Source organism: Pelodiscus sinensis, chromosome 22, assembly GCF_052426305.1.
Source record: "Pelodiscus sinensis isolate ZL-2025 chromosome 22, ASM5242630v1, whole genome shotgun sequence".
Classification (NCBI taxonomy): Eukaryota; Metazoa; Chordata; order Testudines; family Trionychidae; genus Pelodiscus; species Pelodiscus sinensis.
Genome location: NC_143073.1, coordinates 6,291,511 through 6,315,540, shown reverse-complemented (window position 1 = coordinate 6,315,540; position 24,030 = coordinate 6,291,511). Strand labels below are relative to the sequence as shown.

General features: G+C 50.0%; 1 protein-coding gene across 4 annotated transcripts in view; it reads right to left on the bottom strand.

Annotated features, from left to right (window-relative positions):
* Window positions 1-5,124: 5,124 nt before the first annotated feature.
* SNX27 (sorting nexin 27) overlaps window positions 5,125-24,030 on the bottom strand; it is a 65,530-nt gene continuing 46,624 nt past the window's right edge. For 2 of the 4 annotated variants that reach the window (XM_075908037.2, XM_075908039.2), the window contains exons 9-14: window positions 21,302-21,451; window positions 20,704-20,832; window positions 20,009-20,068; window positions 17,691-17,753; window positions 15,603-15,720; window positions 5,125-13,528 (exon numbers count right to left, since the gene is read on the bottom strand). In XM_075908037.2, the coding sequence (XP_075764152.2) occupies window positions 15,610-15,720; window positions 17,691-17,753; window positions 20,009-20,068; window positions 20,704-20,832; window positions 21,302-21,451 (513 nt within the window). In that variant the 3' untranslated portion in view covers window positions 5,125-13,528; window positions 15,603-15,609. The remainder of the gene's footprint in view (window positions 13,529-15,602; window positions 15,721-17,690; window positions 17,754-20,008; window positions 20,069-20,703; window positions 20,833-21,301; window positions 21,452-24,030) is intronic. The other 2 variants (XM_075908038.2, XM_075908040.2) reach the window with 2 other exon arrangements.

The window sequence follows — 24,030 nt, the reverse complement described above, 5'->3', positions numbered from 1 at the left end:
TGCCTGCTCCGCACACCTCGGTGGGGAACCCCTTTAACTCTCCCTCTCTTCTCGTCCTTACCGCCTCCCCAGGTCTGGAGCTCGCTGGAGGAGGGAGCCCCCGGATTGCCCCCACCTGGCCCATCACCCCCTTCCTCCACCCTTTGCAGCTCATCCCTAGCCTGTGCCTAGTCGCCGCGGCACCGATCCCGACCACCTGACTCTCCAGCTGGGAGCGATTCTACGGCGCACGCAGCCGGGAGGCCAGCTCCGGGACGGGGCCCGATCAGCAGCACCGAATGCACCTGCCCCCCCATTAGCCCTGCTCTGTGCCTAACCCCACCAGCAGCCTGCAGCTTGGGGAGGCTGCTATGGTGAAGGGGGTGCAGGCAATGGGATGGGGGGGGGCTTCATATGTGATCTCGGCCCTGCCTCATCAACATCCCTTGATGGCGGGGGGGGGGGAGGAGAGGGGAAGGAGTCCCCCCGCCCCCGGCAGTAGCCATGAATTCCTGCAGCGGCAGGGGGTGCAGGACTGACTAGGCTCAGCCGTAGGCTTGATCCTGCCCTGGGAGAAGGGCAAGAGGAGCCTTGCCCTGTGCCCAGCTGGAAGGCAGCGGGTGGTTCAACACCCTCCCCAGGCAAAAGTGGGGAGGGGTCCATGCTCGGAGCTTTCTTCTCACCAAATCTCACCCAACAGGACCAAAACCAGCTCCGAGTACCTGCGGCCTTGGGGAGGGCAGGGGGAGCCAGACGCCACGGGGAAGCGGCAGCGTCACCGGAGGGGGAGGGGGCGCAAAGCCGACAGCAGGCACCACAAGCCAGACCTGGGCGCCTCTGATCCTGGGGCACCAGCATGTCAGTCTCCTCCAGGACAGCCAGGAGCCTGCCCCACACATGTGGTCAAGCCGGGGGACTCTGGCCGGCCGGGGACAGGAATGCTAGTGTGGGCAGAGGTGAAATCCAGCACCAGGCTCTGCGCCCTCGCGGCTGCTTGCTCCCACCGGAAAGCGGCAGGGGACAGGCCCCCCCCAGCCGAGCCACTGGACCGACTGCGGCCGGGAGGACGGAGGGGGACAGGCCACCCCTCTGCCCCCGCCTCTATCCCTCCACACGGCATCAAACCACCATCGCTGGGGCGTGGCAGCATGGACCCATGGCAAGACTGAGAGCCCCCCACCCCCAGTAGGGCTGGTGCCCCACCTCCACTCTGCTCCCCCCGCCAATTGAGCCAGGATGTTTCCGACAACTCTCAGCCCTCCCTCCTCCCCTCGCACAATCAGCACTGTCCCTGCACAGCCCAGACAGGGCCCGCGCCGGGGCTGTCTGGGCCACCTCTGCTGCTCCATTGCCACCCCCCATCCCCCCCATGTGGATTTTCTCATTGTTTATGGTTAAGACGTTGCTGTTTTCAAATCCCGGCCCCGCCAGAGAAGCTGATCCCGCGTCCCTCCGCTCCCACGAGCCGCAGCGGCCTTTGCGTAGCAGAAGGCAAAGGAACTCTCTGGGCCCCCACGGGGACAGGCGGAAGGACATTGCCCCCACATGGCTGCTGGGAGGGAGCCCTGTGCCTGAGACAGGTTACACGGGGATGCTTCTCCTGGCATCCCCCACCAAGATTAGGGGCCCATTGGGTCAGGCACCACCCCACCACAGAGGGCCCAAGATCAGGGCCTCATTGGGCCGGGTGCTGCCCAGACCCAGATTAACCAAGATCAGACATCGAACTCAACCGAGAGTGGGAGGGGAAACTGAGGCACGGAGCAGGGAGATGACTTTGCTCATGGGTCGGGCCAAGCCCAGACCACAATCCAAGTGTTCTGACTCCCCAGTCCAGCTTCCACGCCCTCTGGGTCACCCTCTTCCCAAAGCGGGCCCCGCTGTCAAGTGACTCCAGCAGAAATGTCAAGGCTGCTACTCCCCTGCACTAGCAGACCCTTGTCAAATCACCTAGCCTTAGTTTTCCTCTCCCAGCATTTTGTTTTTAAGGCCCTTCCCTTTCTGGCAACTGTAAAATAGCATGATACTCCACATGCTGAACCACCTCTCATCTCTACCGCGCTCTGAAACCAAGCTGTACTACGTGAAAGAGAAAAAGAAAAACTATGTTTACAGTCTCCTGCTAATCCAGTAATTGTAAATAATTTCGTTGAGATTAGCTGCAATCCAAAAGGATTCAAGTTGCTGCCATTTTCTCCTCTCCAATTTTAGAGAATTTTAATGGTTTTTCTTTGTTTTTTTTTTCTTTTTCTTTTTGGGGGGAAGGGGAGGGGGTTTATTACCGGGTACTTTTATTTAGAGGGGAAAAATACAACTTTTAGTGGGGTGGGGGGTGGGGGGAAAGAAAAATTGAAGTCTATGTTTCAGACGATATCAATGCTTAACTTATTTGTTATTTATTGCCATTTACTTTAAATAATTTAATTTTTTCTGTCTAAATAAAAAATAAAATCCAAGAGAAGCCCCTTGTGGTTGGGTTTTTAATATTAGTGGCTTAAGAACACACACACACACACCCACACACACACCCCCTTACTCCCCCCCTCCAGAGGGTGTCACACACACACACACACACACACACACCCTCCAGGGGGTCCCACCAAGAGCAACAGATGCAGGGCAACCGCGATCGGGGGCCTGTTGGGCCAGGCACTGCCCAGACGCAGCGTACCGAAGAGCAGGCCTCAGTCGGCCTGGAGCTGCCCAGACGCACAGTAACCGAGATGGGGGCGCTGTTAAGCCGGATGCTGTCTGGTGCAGAGTGATTCACGGTCCTTGCCTTGATGAGATCACACTCGAAAACCGAGGGGGGGGGAAGAGACCTTTTTTAGGCCAGGGGGCACTGACCTCCGACCCACAGTTAGGAGCCACACAAGAGTGAGAAGCAAAAAAACCAACACACACACACACACACACACACACACACACACACACACACACACACACACACACACACACACACACACACACCCACCCCTCACTGACATGGCCCCCGACTGAGATGCAGGAGGACACATTCCACATTCCCCTCGCACATCAGAGCGGTCACCAAGCAGTCGATCGGGATCTACCGGTAGATCGTGGCGCCTCTGACAGGGGAGCCTGACTGGTTCGTTGGGCTGCCAGATGGTTTTGACAAAAATACGGGACACGCTGGACGTTACATCACAATCGACATTCCATCTTCGTTAGAAAAGACCGAACGTTTCTATTGTCTCAATTTGTTTCCCGGACAGAAAGCTCAAATACTGGACTGTCCGGTTCAACACCAGACACCTGGCGACCCTACTGGTTTGGCCAAGAGGCTCTCAAGCACAGCACTTCCGTTGCTACGCAGCTCCTGCCTTTTGCCATGGAGCCCTCCCCCCCGCATAGTCTATCTCCACAGAAAGGAGACGGTACTGGGCTTGGGAGGGAGGGAGTTTGCTGGCTGCTTTTGAGAGTGGTGCAGGGCCAGGGCTTAGCCTGCCTTAGCCCCACTGCACCACTACCCAGGCACCACCTGAGGTAAGCAGTGTCCAGCTGGAGCCAGAATCCCCAACCCCTGCCCCAGTCGTGAACCCTCTTCTGCACCCCAAACCCCCTTACAGAGCCTGTACTCTGAACCGCTCCTGTACCGCAAGCCCCTGCCCCAGGCTCAGCTCAGAGCCCCTCACACTCCAAATCCCTTAGCTCACGACCAGAGCCTGCACCCCAACCCTCTACTCCCGAGGTACGAAAACACCGAGGTACGACACTGGTGACCCCGACTGCTGATCTGGTAAGAAGGCTAACAGTTCTGTTTATCTGTTTGCAAATCTAACATCTAAAATGGCAGAAAATCACGAGTTAGGTAACCCCCATCTACATTCCCTTATAACCCTCCCAACTTTCCAGAAGATAAGGTTGCTAAGCAACAAACATGCATACTCTGCTTCTAACTATTAACTTTTATTTGAAACATGGGTTTCTTTTTTATTTCAGTACACCTGTATAGCAGAGTTTTAAAATAAAGCTTAATATAAAGTAAAGAGCAATGCCATAAGTTATTAATTTTTATTAATATTTGCCAAATATGTTGTATTACATTAGTATCTTTTTTATTAATAGTTTTAAATAAGGTAATAATTTGCTAATTTAAATGTTTAATTTTTTTTCTTATTTTGTACAGTTATAAATATAATGTTGGCGCCATTTGTTTTTAAATTGTGAGTTGTCCTGTATGTCATGTATGTTGTTTTTGTTGTATGTTGTATGTCACGTACCTATTTTTAAAAATTTATTTTTACTGTGTTGCAACAAAAGTTGCAACCTTAAGTCCCAGCAGGCGTGCCCCAGCTCTTGAACTTCTGGCAACTGCCCAATGCCGCTCGGGGGCTCCGTGAGTTTGGCCAGCCCTGATAAAGTCTGTGTCCAAAGTTGAGTCCCACTCCTGGCCTGGTTCCTCTGCCATCTACCTCTGGCCCTGCCCGAGGGCTGCCTCCTGGCAACACCCCTATTCCCTGGCAGGACAGACATGCCTGGCCATGGGATGGGAACTGTGATATAGAGGTGCCAGCAGCCAAATGACCCCTAGATTCCTGTCCCATTGGGGGAGGCACCGTCCCCCTCCAGCGTCCATGGGTTCATCCAGCTGTCATGCCATGATGGCTGGTGGGGGGAGGGGCTTGGGCAGCTTGCCACTGGCTGTGGGCGGGGCGGGAGCAAGTTTCTTTCACGGGAGCGTGCATGGGAGCCGGGCACACCACCACAGGACTCCCCTGCAGGAGCCGAGCTGAGAGGTGCGACTGGAAGGCGGGGCCTTTCCTCATTGGGAAGATGGGCAGAAGGGTGAGCGGGGCCTGTCACCATTGGGGAAACAGGATACGGTCCGGGGCCAAAGGGATGATAGAGAGATGTATGGGACAGAGGGGGAGGGCAGGAATGGGGAGGCCATGGGACCTCCCTTCCCACAGCCAAGAAGATCTAAGCCCGAGACAGCCCATACAATTGCCCCATCTGTGTCAGCAGCTTGCTACCCCCTGCCCAGGCAACTTCCACCAGATCAGAGCGAGCTCCACAGGCAGGCAAAGATCCCCCCATCCTGCCACTTCCCCAGGCCCTTATCCCCCATTGCTCCCCTTCCCCACCCCCGGCAGACAAAGGGGGCCAGAGAGGATCAACTAGTAGTTTCATCAATAAATCAATTTATTTAAAAGAATATGTTACAATTAATTACACTAAGTGACTTTACCAAACAATTTTTAGAGTGGTTAGCTCTATCGAACAAGGAATGAAACACTGTTAGCATTCGGGTTTTTGTTCTCTTCTTCACATTTCTGAATCACAAAAATTAAAAAAAAAATATTACAAGATACTGCCGTGAAAATACAATTAGAGTTCTCTCAAATAAATTAAAACGAGTGTGCATGGGATTGGAACCTGGGTTAGTTTACTGGCTCAAAAAAAAAAAGTTAAAAAAATAAGGGTGGGGCATGATAAAATTCTGTAAATTTAATAGCAGGCATCAGTTCAGTGGTCCTCCCCTTCCCCTTCCCCCCAAGTCTCCTTCCCTGTCCTCCTCCCATCTCTCCTTACATCAAAAGCTCTGTCTGATGGGTTATTGCTGTTATATCTGTTACTTTCCTTCCACAGATGAGCTTTGCCTAACACACTTCAACCCAGGATTGGGGTGGAAGAGGAAGGAAGGGGTTAAGGTATAAAATACAGAGGAAGGATGAATTGGGGGCACTGAATTACAGATTTCCCCCACTCACACTTCCCCCACCTTTCCAGGCCTACTTACAAATACACAAGGGGCTGTGATCCTGACTATAGGGCAGCTTGTTGCAACTGGCTAAGGGCTTCAGGGTAACAGGTCAGGGAACTTCTAAGCTGGAGCAGCTGGAATCTGAGCCGGGTGATGGCTGGAGAGAGTCGGAGATAAAGCAGACACAGCCGCTCGGTGCTCTGAGCGCAATTCTGAACCCGTGTTAGCACGGAGACACTGTTCTCTCTACAGCAATGCTAGGAGAATCTCTCCCATGAAGACGGGGCTTGGGGACTCACCAAAAGCAGGAGGTTCCAGAGGTCTTTCCCCCCCCACCTGTCAGGGTGAGCGTGCAAGGGATGAACAAGAGAAATGGCCTCAGACCAGGAGGACGTGCAGGAGCAAACGAAAGGCCTGTTAATGGGAAGCTACAGAACTGTGTCCAAACGACCCGGCTGAGGAACCGACTTAGTGCTATCTGATGGGTTAACTGGAAACAGAAGAGCTTCATGCTGCAGGACAGCTACACCCTGGATATCCTACTTGGGTGGGAAATGCACCACCTGCCACACCCCGAAATATCCCTATGGGTTCTCTCTCTCAAACAGGGACAAATTCTGTTCTCAGCCACCGCCAGAGGGCAACAACAGACTCAGCTGCTACAGGCTGTGCTTGGTAAACATGTAACAAGCAGCCTCTTGGCTGGAGTCCGGTCCAGCACTAATGACCCAACCTCACACCCCCAGTTGCAGTTTTGCAGCCAGAACACAGCACGCGGTACAATGCGAGGGCTGCGGAAGCTTTATACAAAATTTATTTAGAAAATAGAACTGTCTCCAGGAGCTAAGCTGCCGTCAGCTTTAACACATACTTCACCTCCTAGCCAGTTTGTACGTGTATGGCTGGGGAGAAAGGGGAAGAATTCATCAACCGCTGGGTTTTTACAAACATATCCTTCATCAGCTTTGGTCTGCAGGCAGTGAAAAACGTCTGCACATATAAAACGTCATTTTCTCCTACAGCACTTGGCCATCTAAGTCACTCAAACCAGGCCAAGAGCCAGAAACCCAAGTAGAACTTTGTGTAAGCTCGAAAGCTTGTCTCTCTCACCAAAAGAAGCAGGTCCAATAACGTATCACCTCCCCCACCTTGTCTCGATCAATGTGGAGAAGACAGTGCAAAAAAAACCTCCCAAAAACTGCAAGACAGCAAAGAAGTAATTACCTTGCTTTAGCCATCACTGCAAAACCATCAAGATCAGGGGAGAAAAGGGAGCTGAGAAATTTATTTCTCGTCTAATTAAGGCTTCCTTCATCAGCAGCATCTTCTACCTATTTAATTCAGAGAGCGTTTGAAAAAAGCAGTTATTATACCACGTGTAGCCGGGCCTGTTTAACTAGTGTTCAGGCTTAAGGAGCTGACGTCAGAATAGCCACAGCCTACCAAGTGATCTGAAAAAAAATCTGAAAAGCAAAGACCCTGGAAAGGAAGGACTGGCATTACATCTACCTGCTTTGCAGCGCTTTTCACAATGTGACCTGCATTAAGAAATACAGGCAGCCTCGTGGTTTAGTTTGGATGTCATCAACAGGAGGAATTCAATCAAAGGTGGTTGGGTTTTTTTGATTAAAAAATTGACAGATTACCCGTTTCTTTCCAAATTTAAACACACGCAAATCGGCATTTCAGGACTAGTCCTGTGGGAATGGACATTTAAGTTCTCCAAGCACCTCAGGCCTCCAAATCCTGCACTTTGCCGTGATGAAAGGGGCTTGCTTTGTAGCACTCAGAATAAACAGAATGAGCAATAAACCGAACAATGGCTTAAAGGTCACAGCACGGAACAGCTCATGGCTGGACAGACGCGGAAGAGGGGATTAGTTCTTAAGTTGGCCTCCTTCACTCAGCAATGAAATGTCACATTTACGGCTCTCACCAGGTTTGGGTTTTCCACGGGCCATGCTGCATGACTTACTGTGGCAAAGACATTTCCAGCTTCTTTACGGAAAAGTGGAGTCTTGGCCCCAGTCCTTCCCTAAATGCTGCGGATTGAGGACACCTGATAACAGGATGGCTGATCTGTGGCTACCGCCTGTGTGAAAAGGGTCATACGGAAGGGGGAGAAGGGAGGATCTCCCTACACACACACCATCCCTGGATTTTAAGGAATGAGTAGAGACAAGTTAAACCTTCTCGTGGGGCACCCAAACACTGGGGTTGGGGAGATTTGGAGCCTGAATAAATTGGAGGCAGGAGAGGAGTTTGGGGAATGAGAGTTATGGGGGGGGGGGTGCGCCCTTTTTGGGGAACGCATGTAGTAAAAAGTACCCATGGAAGCCAGCCCCTATCCAACGATACCGCTAGCACATTACACCCGATCGCTCCAAGACCTGGCCCAAATGTGGCTCAGTTCTCTGGGGCTCTCTTATTTCTTTCCCAGGAGAACAACGACCTTCCCCGAGAGGACACATTTACCACCGCACGGCATGCCAAGGGAGCGAATGCTGGGAGAATACGAGTTGCACGGAATCCGCGTTCCTCACCGGACACCACAGAGCAAGTCTAACCTCCACCATCCACGCCCACTGGGAACAAACGTTCCTGCTGATCTTGAGGAAGAGCCTAGCTTTGCACCCCTCAAGCAGCCTTTCAAGGATCCTGGCTCAGCCTTTGCTGGGTGGCTTGGCTGTGTGCGGAGAACTGTTGGCAAAACAAGGCCTTCATAAGTCAGCCGTACATACAGCTCTCTGGGTTCAAGCCTCCCTAACACAGATCTCAGCTGGAACATGAAAGACTCCAGGGGCTCCCCAAAGCCTCGCTTATTCCTGTGACATGCAAATCTGTTGAACACCTCTGACTTGAGTCAAGTTGAGTAGCTGAGCGCAACAATCAGAGGCTGGGGAGGGGCTCTTAACACAGCTGCCAGAATCTTTACATCTGCTCTGATTAAAACAGGAAATGGATTGCAGATCTTGTCTCCACACACGAGAGAGATTTTGTCAGCAGCTGTTCAGTCCTTTGGGTAATTTACTAGGAAAGGTTAATACTGCACATTTGTATAATGCCTCCCAATCAAGAGTCTCAAAGTGCTTTACAAAGGCAGGTATGAATGCATCAATCTACTAATGGGGAAACTGAGGCACGGGGAGGGGGGGAGAGTGACTCACCCAAGGTCACCCAGAAAGTCAGTAGCAGAGTCAGAAAGACTACAGGTGTCCTGACTTCCAGTTCCCTGCTCTAACCACCACAACTAGTTGCCTGCCTGAAACCCCAGGAGGGAATTCAAAGGGCATCTGTGCTGGAGGATACACACTCCACTGAGCCCAGCTCTTCACTTGTTACTGATCTGGCAGAGAGACATGTGCTATGGCGACCTCGCTGTCTGTGCAGAGAAATCAAAATGCCTTCTTGCCACCAGAGGCTGATAGAGCCACGTGGAAAAGCAACAGCGGATCCAACACCAATGTTCCCGTTGGGCAACAGGGAAGGGCTTGCAGGGGAGAGAGCAGCAGAAGGATTAGTTCAGGGAAATGAGCAATCTAATTTATCTAAGAACATGCCCCGGGGACAGTCCTTTTACGAGAGGCTTTTCTTATTGCCGTCCAATTCTGCCTCCAACCCCAAAGAGGGGCAGGAAGTTGGGTAGACAGACTCCAAACGCCACACCCCTCTCAGCCTAAGCCACAAAGCTAGAGGAAAACACAGCACTACAGGAAGATACTTAAGGAGAGAGCGACTTTGGAAACACGCATGTGATTTTAACCCAGCATCACCTGCCCCTCCCCAGACACACCATCTGAACAGCTTTCCAAAACACACACACAAATGTCGTATCGTCTGCCCAAGACCAATAGCTTGGGCTGCTCCATACTGTGCATTTGTAAGTGCCTCTCTGCTGCATGGAGTAACAGTTGCTAGTTACACAAAAAGCTTCTTTTAAATGAACAAAGGAAAGAATCGTGCAGCCCAAAAAAGACACGAATAGCTGGGAAACATAGGGAAAAAACTATTATTGCACCCGAAACCCATCCAATTTCTGACCAGCTTTGATCTACATTGGTTTAAAAATAATCCACTGCATGTTCCAACCAATATTTTATGCGTACATCACTACATAAGGCCTACACCACATGCAATATTTCTCTGGGCTGAAAAATAAGAATGGCCATGCTGAATCAGATCAATGGCCCACAATGGAATGGCTGCCATATGAGGAGAGGTTAATAAGACCAGGACATTTCATCTTAGAAAAGAGGAGATTAAGAGATATGAGAGGTTTATAAAATCTTGACTGACGTGGAGAAAGTGAGTAAGTTCTTTACTTGTTCCCGTAAGAACTAAGGGTCACCAAAGGTAACAGGTTTAAAACAAACAGAAGGAAGTACTTCTTCACACAACAGACAGTCAACCTGCGGAACTCCTTGCCAGAGGATGTTGTAAAGTCCGAGACTATAATAGGGTTCAAAAGAGAGCTAGATAAAGTAATAGAGAATAGGTCCATCAATGGCTATTAACCAGGATGGGCAGGAATGGTGTTCCTAGCCTCTGTTTGTCAGAAGCTGGGATTGGGTGACGGGGCGGTATCGCTTGATGATTCCCTGTTCTGTTCATTCCCTCTGGGTCACCTGGCAGTGACCACTGTCGGAAGACAGGTACTGGGATAGATGGACCTTTGCCTGACCCATTCTTACGTTCTGGGGCAGTACCTCATTTCCAACAACGGACATTGTCAGACACTTCAGAAGGAATGAACAAGATAGGGCAATTTCAAGTGATCCATCTCCTCATCTAGCTGCAGCTTTCAGCAGTTAGAAGTTTAGGGACACCCAGTCCATGCGGTTGGATCCCTGACCATCTTGAGCCAATAATGGATCTATCCTCCATGAACTTATATTTAATTCTTTTTTTAACCTTTGGCCTTCACAACATCCTCTGGCAACAGAATTCTACAGGCCGACTGTGCATCGTGTGAAGAAGTATTTCCTTTTGTTTGTTTCAAACCTGCTGCCTCTTAATTTCATTGCGTGACCTCTGGTTCTAGTGTTAGGTTAAATTAAATGTTTCAGGGGTTGGAGGAAATTAAGCGTTGGGGTATCTAGTGGACCTAAATATCCAGTAAGTTCATGTATTAAAGCCCTTTTATAAACCTGCCCCGTTTCCTCAGTTCAATTGTTTCCTTTGTATAAGGGACATGCAATCAATTCAAGATCTAAAGCGCAGAGCCAAATTTCTGCTGCAGCCTTTAATACCTTACACTTGGACCAATGTGAGTAAGCTACTTAATTCATACAAAGAAATGAAACATTTGTAGGCAAAAATGTACCGGCACAGAACACTGGATTCCAAGCGCAAAGCCAAGGTTTCTCCTAAGCTGACACTCCTCCCGCTTCAAAATTATCCCTCAGAGGACGCTGTCTATCATTACAGAGCATTTCCTGGCCTGCCGTTGAAAGCAGCTTCTTGCATGGTACTGGCAGGCCACACTGGGTTCACGCTCAGGGTCAGATCCCATGAGCCGCAATGGCAGTTTTGCTTTTTTAAAGAGATGATTCTCCACCCCATCAAGTCAGAGCAAACAGCATGTGCTGCTCATGCCTCAACTTTGGGTCTATTTTTGCAGCTCTTGAGAGGCACAGGGAACAGACAGAGGAAAGCTGCCAACTGTCCTAGACTTCTCTCTGAAGACAATAACTGATTCCATTGCTCGTTTCTTTTCTCTCTTCCCCGGCTGTCCACACTGACTGTTCATTTATCCCCATGCTCCTTAGTCTCTCGCCTGCAAAGAGCCTCCTTTGATGCTCTTCCTGAATCAGAGGTGGGGCTGTCAGACTTGTCCTCCTGACCCACCCGAGCTCAATGTGCAGGTGGAATGGGTGGGTGAAGAGTTACCCTTAGGATTCACAGGGATCCCAGCCTAGTTCAACACAGGAATAAGTTGCCAGGGCACCCATCGAGGTGATAAATCAACCGGAGCAGCTACAAGGATGACGACCGCTCACTAGCAAACTAACTTTCTCCAGGGGCTGCCTCCTCAGTCAGCTCCCTGCGTCCAGTCTTAGAACCACACGCCAGTGGGGTGGGGGAGGGGGAGAGATGGGGAAGCAGGAGGAATTCGTAACACCTTCGTCTACACGGGGCCAGAACCCCCTGCAGAAAAGCCTTTGCATTGAAAGTGCTCTGAGAAGCGGGAAAGCAGCAGGAAAACACTAAGGGCTGCTCAGGGCATGTGCAGAAAAGGAGAGCGATTACCCAGGCAGTTGCTCAGCTTGGCTAGAACAGTTCAAACTCGCACCGAGGCCAGGCTGTTTAAAATCTGCGCCTGCTTGGGGAAGCTGCCTTTGCATTGTCAGCGCTGGTCTCTCTCACCCTGCCAGGGTTGACCGATTGCTAGTGAAATACGGGCGTCAGCACGACACAAACAATTCTGCTCCTGTCCTGGAAAGCTGCAAGGAGCAGCCAACGCCGGTCAGAAAGGCACCAGCAATTTGGCTACGACAGCTCTGGGCTCAGGCTCGCCTAGATTGATCCTCACGTCTCCTCCAAGCTGGACAGAGCGGATTCTGCTTTTTTGGCTCTCCTTTACCAATGTCTCTCAGGGCCTGGCCATGAAACCTTCGTTACCCCAAGGTGAAAGTGCACGGAGCCAGCACAAGGAGAGCCAAAAAAGCAGGATCCGCTCTGTCCAGCTTGGAGGAGAAGTGAGGATCAATCTGGGAGAGCCTGAGCCCAGAGCTGTGGCAGACAGGTCCACTTCATCCTTCCAACCATGGCTGCTGTGGGCCTTACCCCGAGAACAGACTTGAAACTGGCTCTCTGGCACAAAGGTGAATTTCACTCCTTCGGACCTTGGATGAAAGTCCACTGAGGCCAATAGGAAAACTCCAGCTCAAAACCGGTCCTACCACTCAGTGCATATGGGCTCAGCTCTGAGCCCAGGGAGTTCAGACTCACATCCACTTCAGCATCAAAGCCTTCATCAACATTTACTCCTGGGAGCTGCCCCATTGATTTTAGACGCTGCCTGAGTTACGGATGCAGGATTGGGCCATCAGTGAACATAATCCACCCTCCTCTCCTTGTCCCGTTAGTTCTGGAGCCAGCTGCTTCGCACATGTCTTGAAAAACTCCAATGTAAAAAAATGAAAGGAAAAAAAAACAACCCAAAATTAAAAGCTTGTAAACGTGTCGAGGTCCTTTGAGAGGAGAGGTATTTCCCTGTAATGTTGCTTTTTTTCTTTTTTTTCCATTAGTTGTTTTTAAAAAAACACGATGGATTCAGAGGAAAGAGATGTGTGTAAAAACACAAGCTTAGAAAAGGTACTGCTGATATGAAATTTTAAAAGAAATATATATATATGTATATACGTGTGTGGTATTTTGTATATATAACTTTCTTTTTTTTTCTTTTTTACATACATACATATATATGTCTGAACAGTGCAAATGGATGGCATTTCTATTTCCAGTTGTAAAAAATATAATATAAGCACAGTCCATCTTCCAATGCAGGACCTAAGTGAAACAAAAAAAGAAAAACAGAATACCCTTGGGTGGATTTCGTCTGTTTTTGAAAAGTTTTCCCCTCTTGTTACTCTGATAAGCCTGCTGGTTTTATCCTAGTTGCTTAATTTCATAACCATGAAATTCACAAATGGTATTGTTATTAATAATATTTAGTTTAAGGGCTTTTAATACAATAACAGAATTTTTTAAATCTTTTTTTAAATGTTAATTTTGGGGAGGGAGGGTTACGTTCTTCAGTGACAGGAGGGGCTAAGTGGCGGCGTCTCTCTGCTGTGACCTGGCCATCTGAAAGATATTCTGAAAGAGAAGAAAGGGAAATTAAAAATAAGATGTTACTTAAAGGAAGCCTTTGGGTTTGATCTGGCAGTCTCGCTAATCACTAACCGTCTCAGGACAGCCCCTTCTGCAGCAAGGGAAACTGGAGCATAGAGGGGATATGACTTGCCCCCATGGCACTTGGAGTCCACGGCAAAGCCAAAACCTGACAAGTTTTAGTTTCAATTCCCAGTCTCCCATTTTAAAGCACTACACCCCTCCCCATTGCTGGGTCTCACCCCTAAACTAAATTCTGTTTAACTCAAGGAGAAACCCCTAAGGGGTGACCCAGTCACAGACTACAAGCACCTACATGGGGAACAAATATGTCCGAGTGGGCTCTTCAATCTAGCAGAGAAAGGTCTCACAGGACCCCATGGCTGGGAGTTCAAGCCAGACAAATTCAGACAGGAAACAGATGATGTGCATTTTTTACAGCGAGAGGAAGGAACCGCTGAACTTCTTGCTCAAGGGTCATGGTGATCTCTCCATCGATTTGAAAATCAAGATCATGTGTTTTTCTAAACAGCTCTGCTCTAGGAATGTATATGGGGACAAGGCTCTGGCCTGTGCCATGCAGGGATGGGAGCGGGGGGGAGTCAGGCCAGTTGATCACAGCGGTGATCTTGCAGTTTGTGACTATGAAACCTCCTGGGCTAGTGGCACCCAGCTCCGCTAATGCTCCTTAGTGCTGACTGGCATCTGCTCCACTAGTCCTGGCTCGCCTGCCCCATGAATTCACCTCATTCTGTACCTGCTGCCCTCTGGACCATTTCAGCTCTGACAATGCCTCAAACCCTATTAGCAATTTCCATTCCCCAGCCCTGTGATCCGGTCCAGGGCCTCTCCTGAGCACAGCTGACTAGAGGCTCACTATGTCCACTTGTGACCCAGACAGAACCGAGGGAAACCAACAGGCATCCGATCCACCGCAACATGCAGCTGCCCACTAAGATCCCAAACACACTATCGCCCGAGGCTGGTCTGTCTAAGCAATGGCTGAGAGAGCCAGCAGATCCTCAGACGCACACAGATTTCTTGCCACTGCTGGATGCAAAAGCGATGGAGCCCTGCAGTTCCTGCCCCCAAGCAGCTCGGGACCTGCAGGCTTGCAATTCTCTGCATGCCTTGCAGCAGCACAAGCAGGGCTGATGGGTGACCATTCGAAATGATCATGGCAGGAAGCAAGAGGTGGAGGGAGGACCAGTCCTGTGGCAGACAGCAATAGTGAAGCTCTACTTCCCTGGGGCATGCAGATGTAAATTAACCCTCCGCACAGCACGGATGAGGTCTCCCTTTGTGGGCGGGAGGGGGCCTTCGCTGAAGCTGCAGTTGGGAGCTGGTCTCATGGAAGAGTGCTATAAAGGGCAGGGGATTACAGTTTCATTTCCCTGGAGATAGAGTCACCCCAGCCGTGGGTCAGTGAGTGGGCATGGGAAGCCGTGCTCCGAAGGGGGAACCAAAACCTGGCCTGAAATTGGTGACCTCCCAAGAGGCGGGAATCCAGACAGGCCGTACACACTCTGCACCCCTCTGAAGTAGATTCATCTGACTTTCAGCCAGTTTGCTGCACTTGATTCTTTCAAACAAGGCTTTTAAAAACCAAAGATCTGGGCTGTGCCGAATGGTCATTAATGATCTTATAGGAGGAGCGCTTTGCACTGGGGGGGCTTTGTTTTACCCCCTCCTTCAAATCCCATGCCCACTAAACACTGGTGCCCATGCTGTCCACTCAACCCCCACTCGGAGGCGTCTGCATTTCAGTAGTGAATGGATTCCTCTCCAAGGAGAGCTACGAATGGCTTTGGGAGACTGCAGAGATACGGAAGTAGACAGCTTCCTCCGGTCAAGACTAACTCTGTAGAGGGGAAGGAGCAAAGTGCTAATCACTCCTGTGATTGAATTAAACCACTGAGCTACGATTTAATATGGTCACACGGGGGCACCTAACCACTTGGACACCACATGGGGGCCAGGGTATGTCTTCTCGACAAAGACAAACCGAGACACAAACTTCTGGCCCTGGCCAGTTAACTAAGGCCTTGTCTTCACTTACCGGGAGATCAATGTTGCGGAGATTGATCACCTGGGGGTTGATTTAGTGGGTCTAGTAAGGATGCGCTAAATTGACTGCTGATCACTCCCCCATCGACTCCAGTACTCCCATCGACCCCCTGCAGTGGGGACACCGCGGGAAGTCGAACTTAGGTACATTGACTCCAGCTACACTTTTCACGTGGGTGGAGTTGCGCATCTTGGTTCCACTTTGCCCCCTAGTGTAGACCTGGCCTTAGGCTCAAGGGGCTCGGGTTGGTTAGCTAAAATATGCAGATGCTGGGCTGGAGCCGGGGCTCTCAGACCCTCCTCCCTACCCAGGTTTCAGCCAGAGATGGAAAGTCTGCACAGTTGTTTTTAGCCCCACACCCTGAGCCAACTAACAGAGGCTCAGACTTTTACTGCAGTGTAGACACATCCTGAACAGCCCTGAATTGCAGTCTCCTCTCTAGACAACATTCTACAGCCCGCCACTGACTAGCCCACCTGCACAGCAGGCACAATGGCAAACCTGGCCTTTAAAGCTGGACCACAGTTCACAAAGCCACGGCATTTGTGGCACCCCCGTGCTGAGCCGAGAGAACACAGTGTGAACCATTCGAGCTAGCTACGGGGACATTTAACAGCAGCCATTGGAATGGTTTCACTGTTGTAATGCTAACTACAGAGTGGAAGTTGCCGTTTTGGGTGGCTTTGGAAGTCCTAAGTGACTTGATGCCTTCAGTTAGGACCGAAGAAAGATTAAGTGGGAGGCATCGGATACAAATGCAAGACCATCAGGGATTTTAGCATGGGGAATTATCCACAGCTGAGTGCTGCAAGGACACTGCAGACAAAGAGAAACACTGGAAGCAATTTTTACAGGCCAACAGAGCAATTATGGAAATTCCACAGTGCTAATTGTGTCCTGCTCCCCTCTGCCACACCAGTACATATGGAACAGGCCACAGCAGTCTGCAGAGACTTCACTTGGCAAGACTTCTGGCACATATAGGTGCAAGTCAACAGCAAGGGCCCAAACAGAAACAATCGCTGCATCCAAACGCAGCTGGAGGGGAGGGACGGAGACGAGTGCTTACAGAGATCCTGCAAGTGGCCTGTATTTCAGCCACGTAAATGGTTGGGCTCGCTCTGAAGAAGGAGCCCAAGGCAGCTAGATGGGGACAGGTGATCTCCGGAGAGCCCTCAGCTGAACTCATCCACCTTCGTTCATAACCGGACTAATGAATCCTCAAGTACATTAGGGCAGCAACGGAGAGAGGAGGCGTCAAAGGCTGCCCTGCAGGAGCAAGACTGCACGCAGCTGGAGCTTAAAGCAGGGCAGAAAATGGGTGAGGGGAGATCTTCATTGTTATGGTAGGAAACCAAAGGCCTAGGCCTGGGGAGGGGAATCTATTTTTCAGTCAGGGGCCACCCACCAGTGAGAAGCAAAAGAAAAGAACATCGCCTACCAAATGGCATTCATTAGGTGGAGGGAAGCGTTTTCCTGTTGGCATAGCCGTGTCTATAGTGACCAGCATTGCTATGTCGCCAGCCGACTGACCCAGCTGCAGCAGTCGAAGTTTAAGCATAGATAAGGCTTAAGATAGAAAACCCCAGTGAGGCAATGGAAACATCCTGGGATCATCTGAGGGCAAAAGTCTAGGCTAAAGGTTTAAATCTCTGTAGAACAAGTGAGAAAGGCTTCAATGCATCTGCTGAGCAGACAACAGCCGCTGGGGAGTTTTGCTTAAAAGACTCAGCTACACGAGATGGTTTCCCTGCCTGCTACTCAATTAACTCCTTGATTACTGAGGTGGAGGAGAGAGCAGGACCTGCCCATGAAGCACTACCATGGTAAAAGTTGGCATGAAGCATCTGGGTAACCAGTAACTTGATCACATCCCTATCTCAAAGCAACATGGCAGCCTCTCTCCAGCTTACAGCAGCAGGAAACCATTTCCTTTAAGGAGGAGCTGCCAGGCTTCTGAACACTATTCTACACTAGCAGGAAGTGGAATGGAGAGCCAGGAAGTAGACAGTAAGTCCGCAGTATAGCCATTAGACTGGCTCAGAGAGCACAGATGCGGTTCGCTTTCGCCCCGGTTACCTTGCTGCACATATTGTCTTTACTGATGTTCTTGTTATCCTTGTCTGTTGCTTCCTCCTCCACCTTTATAAGAAAAAAAAAATATAAAGGCTATAAATAAAAACTGACGGGCATGGGACTAAATAGCTATGGCGATGTCAGTGTAGTTAGGGATGGGATTCAGGAGGCTTCCATATGCACCCCCAGAAGACCAGGCAATGAAATCCAACTGCCTGTTTTGTTAGGAAGTGACTGACCCAGGATGAGACCAGTGTCCATGACACGTGCTCAGAAACGGCTTCAGCCAGCCCTGCTCTGACCTGGGTGCGGAAAGAGATGCTAATGTTAGGCCTTAGCTCAGGGAGCAGATCAGTATTTCTCAAGCAGAGGACAGAAACGTGAGGCCAACCTGAAGAACATGGACGGAGCTAGATGTCTGTGTACCCTGACCAAAACACCCCTTCTCCCCCTCGCTGTGTACCTATGTCATGTCATTAAGAGCCAGCTAGCCTGCCAGCCATTACAGTGAATGCTGCCTCCTAGGACATCTGGACGTGTAGATGGCAGAGGCCTGGCTAGGTACAGATGACAGTGATCCAGACTACCAGGGCACAGCCACACACCAGCCTCAGATAGCTGGGGTAGAGGAGCCCACGCACATCTCAGCACATCAGTCCTTACAGAAATAAACGGCTGCTCCAGGCCCATCTGACGCTCCACTGATCAGAGACAGCCCCCAGCAACGTTCGAATAAAGAAAACTAGTGATGGCTGCAGGCTGCCGGCTTCAGGGTCAAGAGACTACAGAAGTGACAGAGTTGATCCCTTTCTGGTGACAGGTTAAGCAGAGGAGCTTAGAAGCACATAACAGACCAATGGCCCATTCAGTGCTGTATCCTGCCTCCAAGCAGCTGCTTATATCCTATGCTCCTAAAGGAAGGCATCATTCTCCCTTGTGTACTGGGATGACTGAGAACCACTGAGAACAGAGCAGTGCAAGTTTCCCCACCAGGGCCAGCATGAGGCGTGTGCAGTCGGCTCCTCTCTTTATTATTGGCCCTGCCTGCCTGGGTGGCACGTCCCCAAAGTGCAGGCTGTGCATGGCAGCGGTGGCCCCCTCCCAGCAGGGCTCCCAGCCCACAGGAGAAGAGGAGGCTACCGCTGGTGCCAGTGGTTAGGGCAGCCTGGCCTCCCATGGATGGCCCGGGAGGCTCTTCACCACTGGGGGAGCATCCACCGCAGCCCCACACAGGTAGAGCAGGAGCCCCAAGCCTGGTGTGTGGCTGTGCTGCTCCATTTGAACTCGGCCCCGCAAATCATCATGCCAGCTCTGTTCCCCACAGACAGCGCGTGGCAATTCAAGACACGACACGTGATGGGGCACAGCATATTGCTAGCATCAGCCCTCGACATTGTCTCCAACTCCCGGGAGGTCAGTTTGCCAACAGCATTTTTCTGCTGTCTCCCTGCTACGCTGCAGGTCGCTGGAGCAGGAAGCTGTAACATGGGACACGCAGAGCCAGGCTGCAGCCGCATGGGATAGGGAGGCTCTGGTAGGTGGATGGGGGCTGGATAAACATTTCCTCTAAGTAGCAGAAGATGGAGAGGTATGTGCCGTGGAAGCAGGAAACTATGAATATAAACAAATGAACAAGCAACAGGCAGGCTGGGCTATAATGCTACGGTCTCCCTGGCTTGGTCAGAAACCCCAACACTAGCCAGAGTGGTACCTAAAAACGGAATAATTTACTGAGAGGACACCAGGACGGAGTAGAAAACCGTGGCTGGGAATCTGGGCAAAATTTTAAAAAATGCTTAGCATGTCTAGAAAGCCTTTTCCTGTAGGACTTCAAAGCGCTTTATGAACAATTAAGCAGTCCTCAGAACCCTCCGGGGAGAGGGAGGTTTTCCTTTCCTCCTTTGAATACATCAGGAGGTTAAGGCAAGGAAGTAACTTGCCCAACGTGTCACAGCCAGCTGCCTGCAAAGGCAGGGGTCTGACTACCCCATTGCCCCCTCTTCCAAAGGAGTTGCCACTGTGCAAAGGACAAGAGGAACCCTGACACCCAGCTCCCTGTTCTAGTCACTGCCTGACACTCCCACCGAACAGCTGCAAATAAAACCCAGAAGTACCTCCCCAGAGGCCTGCTCCCAGAGATGGGAAGAGAACTCAGGAGTCACCTCTACCAGCTCCCACTGTCCTAAGTGCTATGCAACACTCCCCTCCCCCACTTGGGCAGCAAGCCAGCATTGCCGCCAAGTACGAAAGCTAGCCAGGAAAGGGTTACTGTCAACTCACAAGCAGACTAGGCAATTTCTGTGCAAGTTACAGGATCTTACCTCCTTCCTCCACTTGAGCTCACAGAACACCCGCTCAAAGCACTCGTGCATGTAGTTGAACTGCAAAGATAAAGCAGCCTTCTCAGGTTGACGCAAAGCACAAGAGCGTTACACAGCTCGGAGACAACAACCGTCCACTAAGCGCAGGGCGGGAGTCAGAAATGACACCCAGCTTTCTGGGCAGGGGAAGGGAGAGAGGTACCAGCTCTGTGGAGTGAGAACTTACTGTACCTCTGGCTCCTTCTAGTGGCTGTCTGGTTACACAGCGCAAAAAAAATGTGAGTCAAATCTCTCACACCAAGGGTGTGTGTTTAACACAGCACCCTAAACTCAAAATAAGACACACAATTTGCGTAACATTTTGAATGTATTTTGATATAGGCTATTTTGAAATGTGGTACATCTACACAGCGCCAAATTTTGAAATAACACGCTATTTCGAGCGATTCCTTATCCCTCGTGCAACGTGGTTTACTAGGATGGCTAAATAGTGTGACAGTTATTTCAAAAAATATTTCAAAATAAGAGGCGGCTTGCGTAGACAAGCGGGGTAGCTATTTTGGGATAACTCCAGTATCCCGAAATAGCCGTGCAGTGTAGACGTACCCGAAGAGATCAGAGCAAGGAGAATTTTACACTGATTTCTAAAAACTGGGCTAGTCCCTCTCCTTAATGCAGGTAACAAGGTCACTCACATATGGCGTGAAGATTTTAACCCATCGAGGTTTCTTCTCTCCTCGTGCGTATTCAAAACAGAACGCCATCCCCTCTTCGTCTGTGTCCCACCGCTGCATCTCGTCCCACTCAAATGCTATTACCTGGTTCTAAACAGAAGGAGAGATCAGGGTCCAGAGAGAGCCATGCTCCGGCTGGGAGGATGTCGTCCAAGGCTGAGTCAGGAGGCAAGTTAGTTCTGACATGCTGCAGGGTAGATCTGAACCTTGGAGTGGGGGAGAGGGCAGGGGAAAAATGGGGCAGTGAGAGGGCAGAGTGCAGGGGAAGAGATGGAAAAACAAGGGAGTCCCAGGAATGCTGCAGAATGCCTTTCAGAGAAAGTGGGGATATGGAGAGGTTCTGCTAAGGCTGCAGAATTTTCTATGGGGATCCCACATATCAGTCACACAGGCATACATTGGCCACCGTGTTTCAAAAGCCACCTCTTCATGCTCTCTATTTTGCTCTTTCAGCAGCTGCAGCACCCTCGAAATGAGGAACCAGTCTTCTGCTCTTCCTGCAACAAATCTGCAGTTCCTCAGACCCAGAGAAGCCCTGCCATATCCTTGAGTAGTTTACCTCTAGCTGACCCTCCTCTGTGCAGGCATGGAGTTTAAAGTGCTTGATGCTGATGGCTGTGATTACATGGCCCTTCCGCCGAGAGTCGCAGGAGCAGTGGGGGAAGATGATCTCATTGTAACCCTCACATGTCCGCAACATGTTTAAATACTGCAGAAAAGCAAGAAACAAATGTGCTGATCCGTTACCGAATGCAAGGCAACAATCCCCCATCATCCCAACCCCCTCAGAGCCCAGCAGCCCCTCACTGCAATCACAGCGGGGGAAAACATCCCTGTTCTGAACAGACCACTTCCGTTAGGTCCCTACACCGATATCATATGCATGCCACCACATTCAGTCCACTGCCAGAAACTTGGCTGAGGTTTGCATGAGCTAAGTTCCTAGTAGCCTCGAGTACCGAGTCCATAAATGTTCTACAAAAACCTCGCTCAGCTGGAATCACCAGTTGTCACAATTCAGCTGAGCATCTTGGAAATCCTACTTTAAAAAAAAAAAACAAAAAAAAAAAAAAAAAAACCACAGACACAAATGGTCAAGCCTTCAGTTGGAGATGACCCTAAGTGTGGTTCTCATTAAAACCCTCTTCGTTTAGTCCAAGAAGCATTTGCTGCTTACACTGTCATGTTTCCCCAAATCCCCTGCTGAATTTTACCTGTTTCTGTCATCTGTCAGGGATGACTAGAGTCAGACAGAGTTTAAAACCAACATACAAGTATTGCTGAAGCCCTGAAACAAACAAACCACAAACCAGGGGTCTGGGGCCTAGAATGGGAAGGAGGAAAAAGTTACAAAAGGGTGAACTGAAGCCAGAGTGTGGGCCTGGATTTTCGGACTTAATGCTGAATCTCCTTGTAACGAGGTCTGCCTGTCTGTGGCCAAGGGGTGTTGGGTAAGCTCTTTGCCTGGCCGTCTGGTACTTCCTTGCTCCCTGGGTCACTTCCCTTGGATGCTGCCTTGTCTGGTCATCACAAGGTTCTGAGGCTAGGATCTCACTAGCCCTGTCCGCAGTGCTATAAGTTCTGATATTCAGCTTGTGGCCAGTCTTTGGCCACTGGACCTTGGCCTCCCCCAGGTCTAAAGTTCAGCATATAATCGGAGCTGTCCATAGTGCTGCTGTTCTCCCAGTCAGCATATAGAACTGCTTGGGTTGAGCTCCTGTGAAGAACAGCCAGGCCCTAGCCAGAAGTTTCTTTTATACTGGTCTGCTGGGCCCTGATTGGCCGCCACGGAGACGGACACTCTATCCTCCCTGGAGGACCTCTCTTCTACTCCTCTTGGTGGGATAGGGTGTGGCAAGGCCTCCGGCCTCATGTACAAGGTGTTGGGGAATAGTCCACTCCATTACACTCCTAGTTATGGGTTCAAAATCACATAATTAAATACACTATCAAGTAGTTTCAAGCTCGCCATCCAAGGTTTGCATTAAAGGATTTTAACAACTAGTATGGAAATATTTATTAGAGACGTCTCTTATTTTAATTAACTTTTTAAAAAAGAGGGTAGTAATCTCCCTGTAGTGCTGGGAACCCAAACAAAGCAGTGGTGTCAAAGCAGGAGAATCAGAAAAGGAAACCGACTAGAGACAGAATGGGAAACTGACCTAGCGAATGAAAGTGGAGTAAGATGTAAGGAGCAATCATTTAGATTTCAGAGCATCCATTACATGTTCAATAGAACTTTTGAACTTCATAGCACCTCACTGAGGCCTGGTCAATACTTAAATCTTCTGCACTAGAGAAATACAGCAAAAGGCCTTGTGTATATGCAACTATACCAGGGAAAAAGCCCAGTTAGTGGTTTGGGTTATTCTGTTCAGAAAACCGGTATAAACCTGCACCAGCTGCTGCATCCCTTGGGGTGCTGCCAGTCTACCTGTGCCAGCACACATTTTCTAGTATGGGCTAGGTCATAGTGTGAGTTGGCACACCCTCATTTTACAGATGGGGAAAACGAAGAAAGTTTCACGTGATTTCACCCAGGGCACAAAGGATGTGATGGAACTGAGAAGAGACTCCAGGAGTCCTGTGCTCCAAATGGGTTTTCTGTTTAGACTAAGATTTTCCGTTTGTCTTCCAGCGAGTCCAAATAGCTCCTAGCACAGCAGAGTCCCAACTACAACTAAGAGCTGTAGAGTCTGCTGCCATAGGAATAGTTATTAATTAGCACAGGTAAAGAGCTGCAATTCTATGTCCTTGACAGTGGCCCTCTAAGACTATTTATGCTGTTTGCAGGAGTTAAAAAGCCAGCGATATGGCAGCCAGCAAAAGAAAGGAAGGGCTCAGTGCTTACTGGAGTGTCCCAGCAGCTTGGTGGTAAAGCAGGCAGGGGAAGAAGATGTTCAATATTCACTGTAGTAAGCAAATACATAGATTATGGAGTGATTAAAATGCAGGCTCAGCTTGGGCACCACTGCCTCTCAGATAGTCCCCATTCAAGATCCACACAGAGGCATTTCAAGCTCCTACAGCAATGATCTGTGATAGCCGTTACAGTCAACAAGGGTCAGCAGGGCCCACTTCAGTACGCAGAGTAAGAGCTGGCGAAGACTAACAGGGGAGAGGATTTCAAACTGGGAGGTCAGTGGCACCAAAGTTCATCCATGCTAGAGGCTGGGAGCATCCACCAAAAGCAGCCAGGGAAATAAAACCTGAATGGATGGAGCTCAGACTCAAAAGAACAGTGGGAGGCCTCATGTTTATTCCCAGAGCAATTCAGTAAGCTATCCC